Source organism: Lampetra fluviatilis, chromosome 61 (genome assembly GCF_964198595.1).
Source record: "Lampetra fluviatilis chromosome 61, kcLamFluv1.1, whole genome shotgun sequence".
Taxonomy (NCBI): domain Eukaryota; kingdom Metazoa; phylum Chordata; class Hyperoartia; order Petromyzontiformes; family Petromyzontidae; genus Lampetra; species Lampetra fluviatilis.
Window position 1 is genome coordinate 6,314,375 of NC_136335.1, and position 10,653 is coordinate 6,325,027.

A 10,653-nucleotide genomic window follows, 5' to 3' on the forward strand; every position below is an offset into this window, starting at 1 on the left:
CGGGTAGCCTCCGTTTTGATTTCTGCCCTCCGCATTGATGTTGATATCGACGGCGACGACGACGACGAATGACAACTTGCGGAGTGTAAATCCCGCGCCCCATCTCTGGCGCTGCACGGCGGGGACCGTCCGAGATCTCGGTGGTTGCTGCTCGAGCGGGGAGATTCGCAAGCCGCTGCAGTGCCCAGTGCCACGGTCTTTAAATTGGCCACGTTTGAAATACCACGCAGCACAAATTACCCGTTTGGGAGTCGCGCGTGGCAACATCGCCCCCCAATCCCCCACCAACTTCCCCCCACCACCCCCCCCCCCACCACCGCACCGTTTGCTCATGGCGAAACCGCGCCGATGATTCGTCGTGACGAGCAGACGGTCGGCAAGACTGCAATGCCCGCCGCTTGCCCCTACGTGACGGTGACGCCACCACGGCGCCTGTGCCAGGCTAGGTGCACTTTGAGGCCACGTGCTCGTGTCGACGGCTCGCTGCTGGCAGGAGGAGGTCACGGGACAGACACAGCAGGTGCCATGGGATGGCTGACTGAGATGACTGTTAGATGCACCAGCTGTTCACCCCCTTACTGTGCCAACTTGCTGCATTTTATCCACCCGACGCTCCGCTCGGTGTTGTGAGCGTCGCTCCCTGGCCCGCCGTTGTTGTTGGAGTTGGAGGGCGACTGCCTCCAACTGCCCAGTAGCAGCGTCCTTCACGTACCTCCTCCACAGAGGCCGATCTTGACACCGCTGCTACCAGTCCACTCAGCTCTACATCCTCCTGTACAGCATCAGCTCCATCTCTTCTCCAGCCCATGTCGTGCCCGTTAAGCCCCCTCTATGCGGCCAAACGGAAGCTGCTTGGCTATGCTTTGGCTGGGCATGCGGGCTGCATGACCCAGCCAACGCAGCCTTGCCTGCCAGAGGAGCTCATCGATGGGAATGTGTCCAGATCTTTCAAGGATTTGTGAGCTCCCCGCACAATCCAGCTCGGTTAAACCCAGGATGGATCGTAGGCAGGGCTAGCCTGAATGTTTATAACCGGCGCAGATGTTCCATTAGAGGGGTCCAAGTTTCAAAAGCGTAGAGAAGGGAGGGAATGACTGCGGCCGAGAAGACCCGAAGCTTCGTGCGGAGTGACAGACCAGGTAGCTTCCACACAGCGTTACGCAACCGATGAAAAGATATTGCCGCCCAATGGATTTGGAGTGAGACCTCTGCTGTCAAACCGGAGTTGGAACCGGCAAAGATACACACGTATACACACACACCCACACCCACTCACCCAGAAATATACACAAAGATCAAAGACTCCGCCCGTATCGCCTTGTAACAGCCTGCTTGGAGCGAGTGCTTTTAAGCTAGCAGCACCTATGAAGGCCGGCACGGCACGAACATCCCGCCTTTGTGTCCCCAGTGCTGATGTAGGCACACCGACAAACCAGGTACTTATTTAAGGCTGAGTCGACCTAGTGGAGGTCCAGGACCATGAGTGGTTTGTAGCGCAATGCGAGTTCGGGTACGGCTCACAGCCAAGAGACGCACAGACAGAGACACACATACAGAGACACACATACAGAGACACAGACACACAGACAGAGACACAGACACACAGACAGAGACACACATACAGAGACACAGACACACAGACAGAGACACACAGACAGAGACACACATACAGAGACACAGACACACAGACAGAGACACACATACAGAGACACAGACACACAGACAGAGACACATACAGAGACACAGACACACAGACAGAGACACACAGACAGAGACACTTACACAGAGACACAGACCCACAGACAGAGACACAGACACACAGACAGAGAAACAAACAGAGACACGGACACACAAACACACACAGACACAGAGACACAGACAGAGACACTTACACAGATACACAGACAACACAGACACACAGACAGACAGACACAGACACACAGACAGAGACACAGACAGAGACACAGAAACAGACAGACACAGAGACACAGACACACAGACAGAAACACAGACACCACAGACAGAGACACAGACACATAGACAGCCACACAGACGAGGGGGGGGGGTAGAGACAGCGATAATGGTTATTTAATCCTGTCGGAAGCTGCCGAAACACACGGGTGGAATGGAAAGACAGGTGGGACGGGGAGGTGGGAGGGGGGAGGCAGGAGGTGGGAGGAGGTAGTAGAGAGCCAGGAGGTGGGGGGAGGTGGGAGGGAGAGGGAGTTCACGGCTGTAAGTGAGGCTGAGGGGAGATGAGAGGGGCGATGGGAGCAGGTAGAGGGGGGGAGGTCACGAGGGGAATCGCGGGCGGCGCTGGCGATGACATCACGGTCTGGGAGCTCGCAGACAAAGCGGTGGGGGGGGGGTGTAGGGGGGTGGGGGGGTAGGGAGGGTGGAGGGGGGGGTTCTGCTTGGCTGCCCTCACCATCGGGGGCACGAGAGGCGGCTACTGGGGAGGGAGTCAGTCGGAGTCTCTAGTGGGGGGGGGGGGGTCAGTGTGGGTGACTAGTGGGGAGGGATTCAGCGTGGCTTGGATCGTGCTGAGTCGCTATTATTGTCGTCTGTGGCACCAACAGAAGGTGGCTTTATAACGCTCGCGCGGGCGAGGCCCGGAATGCTTCAGGACAGGATATTAAACGGGCAAGGGGCTCAGACGGAACGCCCTGACCCTGAGGGTGTTGATGGTGGAGCTCCGGGCCTCAGATCTGTGCCAGAAAAAGGCGTCGCGCGTTCACCAAAAAGTCTCGGCGTCCCTGAGTTTTTCGTGGACGTACGGACGGGCGGACGTACGGATCGACGGCACCGGCGTTCCGGCGTGCGAGCGAGCGATTTGGACGTTGGAGAGACGTTGACCGACAAACGACCGACGTCTGCCTGGGAACGTTCCGGTTCTTTGAGACATTTTTCATTCGATCAAAGTCGTTTCAGCAATTTCATACATTTTAGTTTTCAACGCCACCCCCTCTCCACCGCCCACCCCACGTGATGGTACGCGTCGCTGCCTTGCGATGGCACGGCGCTCGGGAGTCAACAAAACACTAATTGGGGGGCTCTGTGTCTCCCGTTGGGGGGCTCTGTGTCTCCCGTTGGGGGGCTCTGTGTCTCCCGTTGGGGGGCTCTGTCTCTCCCGTTGGGGGGCTCTCTGTCTTCCGTTAGCGGCGTCGCCGCGTCGTCCCACCTCGCACATCTGGGGTGGGGGTAGGTGGGTAGGCTGGGGGATGATAAATTCTATAATTATCATTCATGTTATTATCATCATTTTTTAAAATTATTATCGTTGAGAAAATCCTGAGTGAGAGCGTCTCCAGGCTCGTTGGGTTCTTTATTTGGCGTCGGTCCAGTGTCACACAGCCACAATCACAGGCAGAGACACAGGCACAGGCAGAGACACAGCCAGAGACACAGGCAGAGACACAGGCAGAGTCACAGCCACAGGCAGAGTCACAGACACAGGCAGAGTCACAGGCACAGGCAGAGTCACAGACACAGGCAGAGACACAGGCAGAGACACAGACACAGGCAGAGACACAGTCACAGGCAGAGACACAGCCACAGACACAGGCAGAGACACAGGCAGAGTCACAGCCACAGACACAGGCAGAGACACAGGCAGAGTCACAGACACAGGCAGAGACACAGCCACAGACACAGGCAGAGACACAGCCAGAGACACAGGCAGAGACACAGGCAGAGACACAGTCACAGGCAGAGACACAGCCACAGACACAGGCAGAGACACAGGCAGAGTCACAGACACAGGCAGAGACACAGTCACAGGCAGAGACACAGCCACAGACACAGGCAGAGACACAGGCAGAGTCACAGCCACAGACACAGGCAGAGACACAGGCAGAGTCACAGACACAGACAGAGACACAGACACAGGCAGAGACACAGCCACAGACACAGGCAGAGACACAGGCAGAGACACAGACAGAGTCACAGTCAGAGTCACAGGCAGAGACACAGGCAGAGACACAGTCACAGGCAGAGACACAGCCACAGACACAGGCAGAGACACAGGCAGAGTCACAGCCACAGACACAGGCAGAGACACAGGCAGAGTCACAGACACAGGTAGAGACACAGGCAGAGTCACAGGCAAAGTCACAGGCACAGGCAGAGTCACAGGCAGAGACACAGGCAGAGACACAGGCAGAGTCACAGGCACAGGGAGAGACACAGGCAGAGACACAGACAGAGTCACAGTCAGAGTCACAGGCAGAGACACAGGCAGAGACACAGGCAGAGACACAGTCACAGGCAGAGACACAGCCACAGACACAGGCAGAGACACAGGCAGAGTCACAGACACAGGCAGAGTCACAGGCACAGGCAGAGTCACAGACACAGGCAGAGACACAGGCAGAGACACAGACACAGGCAGAGACACAGTCACAGGCAGAGACACAGCCACAGACACAGGCAGAGACACAGGCAGAGTCACAGCCACAGACACAGGCAGAGACACAGGCAGAGTCACAGACACAGGCAGAGACACAGACACAGGCAGAGACACAGCCACAGACACAGGCAGCGACACAGGCAGAGACACAGGCTGACACACAGACACAGGCAGAGACACAGGCAGAGACACAGCCACAGACACAGGCAGAGTCACAGGCAGAGACACAGGCAGAGACACAGGCAGAGTCACAACCACAGGCAGAGACAGAGTCACAGGCACAGGCAGAGGTGGCGGAGGTCACGGCGTGTGGAGTGAAGCCGCCACGGCTGGTGGTGGATCCTGTGAGCTCGTTAATGATTTCTTTATTTTTCTTTCCATTCCTGGGGTTTTTTTTCCCTCCTCGCCCCCCCCCACCCCGTCAGTGCCTTTCCATCCCCCGCACGGCTGCAGCCAAAGGCATCGACCTCCTCCTCCAAACTCCGAACTCCGAGCTCGTGTGGACGAGCGTCGACGACGTCACTCAAACTCCCCCGACGACGTCACTCAAACTACAGCCGCCCCCCCCCCCACACCGCACCGCCAGATGCCGAGGGTCCCTCCCCGTGCGGCGGGGTCGGACCCTTGGCACGGTGCCCGACGTTTCGCTCCGTGTGGGGCCTGCACGGAGCGAGAACCGGCTGCCATCGTGGGTGCCGAAGGAGCCTCTCCGGCTTGAGGCGCCAGCGACGGTGGCCGCGGGCGGGGAGAATCCGCGACGTCTCCGGGCAAAGAGATCGGTGGCTTTGGGGACCCCCCATCGGCCGCACGGCCTTCTGCGCCGATGTATTCGTCTGCGTATTTACATTGTTGCTGTTGTAGTTGTTGCTGTTGATGTTGTTGTAGTTGTTGTTCACACCTCGCTGATCTCGTCAAGGAGCGAGAAAGCCATCACCGCAGCCCGTCGAACCGATCCGGCGGGAGCTTTCACGTCGCGCCCCCGCGGCCGTCTGGAACGCTCCTTCCCTGCCCATGTTCGGAAGCCGCGGGGAGGCTGGGCACTTTGAAATCGCCATCCACACCGGCGGGTTCTTAACCTTAACCGCAGCCTTGCACCCGTTTGGTTATTGATCGTTTAACAACAAAAATTGTGCAATGTTAATAGACACATAGGGTTTGACGAAACAAAGGAAGTTGTAAATTAACGTGGCCGTGCTTAATTTGCGCTTTCGATGATTTACCTTCGGACATAAATCTGGCCGCATCTCGCCACCCTCCCCCCCCCTCCAGCAAGGGCATCTCGCACCCCCAGCGGGTGCAGCGTGTAGCGTGCACCCCCCCAGGTCAAGAGAAAGAAGATGAAGCACTACTCCAGATTGACAAAGTTATTTCTGTAGAACTCCTTTCCTGGGTTCAGGTTCCTCGTCCCTCCCACGCGCCTCTGATTAGCGCGGCCGGCTACGTACGGTGAGAAGGAAAGTTGAAGGCACGCACAGCGGTGGGGGCCGCGCGTGGAATGCGTCTTTATCGCCGGACCACCACCACCGTGCCCCCCCTCTCTCTCTCTACTCTCTCTCCTCACTCTCGCCTCTCTCCCCTCTCTCTCCCCTCTCTCTCTACTCTCTCTCCTCACTCTCTCCCCTCTCTCTCCCCTCTCTCCCCTCTCTCTCCCCGCACGCATTCCATGGCTGGGCAGCCGCAGAAGGCAGCAGAAGCGACTTCGCACAGAACGCCTTTCAACGATCGGACGTTTCATTTATTGTTCTTAGCCGTCCCCGAATAAGGGGGGGTGGTAGGTGGTGGGCCCCCCCCATCTACCCCCCCCCCATCTCCTAAGTGAGGTGGGAGGGGTCGGCAAACAGGAGGGAGAAGGAGCGGGAGCTACGGTGGTGGTTGTGGTGGTGGTTGTGGTGGTAGTGCTTGTGGTGGTGGTGGTGGTGGTGATGGTAGTTGTGGTGGTGGTGGTGGTTGTAGTTGTGGTGGTGGTTGTGGTGGTGGTGATTGTGGTTGTGGTGGTGGTTGTAGTGGTGGTGGTTGTGGTGGTGGTGATTGTGGTGGTGGTTGTGGTGGTGGTGGTTATGGTTGTGGTGGTTGTGATGGTGGTTGTGGTTGTGGTGGTTGTGGTGATGGCTGTGGTAGTAGTGGTGGTGGTGGTGGGGGAGGCAGTGGGGGAGGCGGAGGGGGTTGCCGACCGTGACGAAGGGCGAGGGGTCACGTGAGGGTACGGTGGGGGGGGTCCCATGCCCCCCCCCCCCAGAGGTTTTGGGTTCCTCCACCGCCCTCAGAAGCAGCGACCCACGGTGCGTGGTTCGCCTGGGGGCGGTGGGGGTCGCCTGCCCGAGGAGAAGCCCCCACAGCCGCTACTACTCATCTCCACGTTGTCCGGCCCTGCTAGAGCTGGCGCCGGGTGGAAATTCCACATTCGTATGACGGGGGGGTAGAGAGGAGGCGATCCGGAGGACAAATCAGTACTTGTTTTATCGATTCCCTAACCCCAGGGAGGTGTGATGGGCTGAATCACACCCCCGCCCCCCCCCCCCCCCGTCATCCCACCCTACAGGGGGCGGTTGTCCTATGGAATGAACTCGTCCTCGCCATAGGAATGTGGAATTTCGTCCACCGGCTCAGCACCGACGGAGGATGCTTACGCCGCGGCGTAGCGACGAGGACTCCGGACGGTTCTATTCAAATCTCCTGGCAGTTCGGGGCAATGATGGCAAGGTTCTTAAATCCCCCCTCACTCCACCCCCCCTCCATCACCACCCTCTGTCACGAACTCTCTCGGCCCCTCCCATTGCGAGCCGCCCGCCCTCCAGCGCTCCCCAAAACAACGCCGCCAAGCGGCCAGCAACGAGCAGCAGCATTAAAAGGGTCGACGGTTCACACGTTGTATATGTCGGGCACACATTCAACATACGCGTGTCTTCAATCCAGCGAGAACCCCCCCCCCCCCCTACTACATGTGTAGTAGCTACTACATATGTAGGATCGGGAGGATGGGGATGATGAGGATGGGGAGGGTGATGAGGATGGGGAGGGTGATGAGGATCGGGAAGAGGATGAGGAGGATGGGGAGGGTGATGAGGATGGGGAGGGTGATGAGGATGGGGAGGGAGATGAGGATGGGGAGGATGGGGAGGATGGGGAGAAGGAGGATGAGGAGGATGAGGAGGAGGATGAGGAGGAGGATGAGGATGGAGAGAATGATGATGAGGATGATGATGAGGATGATGATGAGGATGAGGATGAGGAGGAAGCTGCCACGTGGCTCTGGCTAAGTGGGCTGACGTCCACTTTGCATGACGTCGACACGGTACACATTTATGTAATTGCTATTATTTCCAAATAAAATCGTTTCTCCGCGGGGGGGGATGGCGACGGTCCTCGCAGCTACCACTCTGACCTCTGTGGGCCCAACCCGTGCCACCGCTCTGACCTCTGTGGGCCCCATCGGTGCCACCACGCTCCTCACCACGCCCATAACTCCCAACCCACGAGGGAGCCCCCCGCCGTGCCCTTGCCGTCACCCTGGCGACGCCGGCCGCTCGTTAACCACCCACCCACCTCTCCCTCTTCTCGCGCTCTCAGCCCCCGCAGGTTAAAGATGCGGGGGAGGGGGCGGCAGGCCCAGGTGACGATCCGACCGCTCGGAAGCCGCAGCGAGCGCCGCGAGCGACTCTCGCCCGGGCGAGGCCACGCTCGCCGGGGGTGACGCGGCGACCCGCTCCCCACGCTCCGCGGCCTCTGCTCCCTCGCCGTCCGCCCGGCCGGCCGGAATGTTTTTCTGACCTTCCCGTCGCGGGTCGGATTGGTGTCGACGGCCGGGGGTGACGTCGTCTCGACGGCCGCCGTGCGGCGATCGCCGTGGGGTGATCCGTCGCCTCGAACCCCGCGCGGGAGCCTCCCCCTCCGCGCTTCTGTCGTCAACGACGCCGTCGACCCCCGCAGCACCTTCACCGACGCGTCGCTGACGCATCGCTCCCCGCGCGGGCGACCCACGGACGGTAGCATCGAAGCAAAACGCGCGAACTCGTCCAGCCGACATTCGCCGGGCGTTCAAAACCGCAGGGCACCGCCTCCGCCGTAGCGCCTTCGCCGGGACGCTGGGTGCAAGCGTTCGGTTCGCGAGCGCCCACCAAGGGGCGGCACGGCGACTCGCTAACCGCTGAGCCACCCCCCTCCACCCCCGACGCACTCGATATTACTAACGCCCTGCGCGCGCGCGCCAGGCTAGGTGCACCTCGAGGCACGTGACGTTGCGGGGGGCTCGTCCGCCGGCAAGGAAGATGCCGCGGGACAGAGCCGGCTGGCGCGGCCTTAGGCACCACCGTGATGAACGGCGATGATGCTCCAGCTGCGCACGCACGCGTGGGGAGGGGGGGGCAAGGGGAGGGGCGAGGGGGCGAGGGGGGGGGGGGTCACGCGTCTCACCTCGAAAGCCTCCTCGTCCAGGATGCGGGTGCCGAAGACGGCGATGCCGTTGACGTCGATCCGCGAGCCGGCGAGGGAGCGCGCCAGCGGCCTCGTCACGCTCCTCCGGCAGTCCAGCGTCAGCGTCACGTTCTGCCCGCGCACGCTCAGCGCCACGCGGTGCCACCTGCGGCGGGGGTGGGGGGTGTTAGTCGCGGGGGGGGGGGTGGAGGGGCAGGTGAGGAGGGGCAGCCGGAGGAGGTAATGTTGGGATTCAAGGGGGGGGAAATGGGGCACATTGCCGATTGGGTCACATTGCCGATTTGGTCACATTTCCCGATTGCGACACACTGCACCCTGAGACTTCCCCCGTAACGTTCTTTGGTGTTGAACAGAGGAATTGCATCGGAAGGTTAAAGACGCTGGGGCACGGCGGTGCGACTGTGGCCATGCAACCCACAGCTACGGAGCGCATGGTGAACCCACTGTGGTCGTCTGGGCTCCTTCAACGCAGGAGGAGGAGGACCAGCGACACGACACGAACTCTCTCTCTCTCTCTGTCTGTCCACTGAAGCCCTCTCGTCGTGGTGAGCAGCAGCAGTGGCAGTGGCAGCAGTCGCAGCAACATCACCTCCGCATTGACGTCTCACTCTGGGACATTTCTCCCTCTCATTTTACTACATCTATCTCACTACAACTCTATCTCCAACTCCATCTCACTCCATCTCTCCCGTCTCACTCCATCTCTCTCGTCTCACCGCACGCCATCGACCCGCCTCTCGCCACATCTGCCCTTCGGTAAAGAAGAACGACTCCCCACACAATCCGACGGCTCTCCCCACCCCCCACTCACTTTCCGTCGGCCAGGTTGAGCCCCTTGAAGATGGGATACTCCTCGGGGGGCGGCAGGCCGTGCTGGTCCTCGTAGAGGAACACGGGCGAGCGACCCACCTCGAGGCCCAGCTGCTGCATGCCCTGCTCGCTGTAGAGCGAGAGCAGGAAGGCCTGCGTGCCCTTGCGCGCCCGCACCGTCAGCACCATGGAGAAGTCCACGGGGAACTCCGAGTCTGCGGTGGGGGGGGTGAGAGGTGAGAGGTGAGATGAGAGATGATAGAGAGATGCGAGCAAGTGTGGGAGAGAGAGATGAGAGAGATGAGAGAGAGAGACGAGAGAGATGAGAGAGATGAAAGAGAGATGAGAGAGATGAAACAGATGCGAGTGAGCGTGGGAGATGAGAAAGAGAGAGAGATACGAGCGTGTGAGAGAGACGAGAGAGATGACAGAGCTATGAGAGAGAGATGAGAGAGTGAGACGAGAGAGAGAGAGAGACGCAAGCACGAGCGTTTGCGGGAACATCCACGCCGAGAAGGGCATGGGGAATCGGGGAGGGGGGGGGGCAGGGAGACAAAGGTGGAGGAGCGTGGGGGGCCCGACCTGCACACAGTGAACTCAACGCGTTCATGGGGGGCCTTTGCCGGCCGATTTGCTCTTTTTCCGTGCCACGCAAATGACGAAGCGTGCCACGGTGAAGGTTCATCGCCCGAAACTTCGCCCGTGATAGTACTTCCTTCTAAAATGCCGCGCACGCACGCACATGCACGGCGTTGTTGGCGACGCGGAACGTGTTGACCTGCTGCTGTTGTTGTTTGTTGTTGTTGTGCACCACTGACCAACGCAGCAGCAGCAGCCACCAAATCGTTTTTTCCCCCCCACAACTTTCGAAGCGCTCGCGAGAGGATCACGTGGAGTGGAGGAGCGGGGAGAGGCGACCACTTCCGCAGGCGACGCTTCACGGGCGATGAAGCGGTCAGGGATAGTCACGGAGAGGCAGCCGAGGGGTGGAACGAGTGCGGGAG

At 59.9% G+C, this 10,653-nt stretch overlaps 1 protein-coding gene across 1 annotated transcript in view; it reads right to left on the reverse strand.

Moving 5' to 3' along the window:
* Nucleotides 1-10,653, reverse strand: part of LOC144951292 (uncharacterized) — a 273,910-nt gene that overhangs the window by 210,174 nt on the left and 53,083 nt on the right. The window contains 2 exon segments of the mRNA XM_078881487.1: nucleotides 8,819-8,984; nucleotides 9,651-9,864. Coding sequence (XP_078737613.1) covers nucleotides 8,819-8,984; nucleotides 9,651-9,864 — 380 coding nt within the window.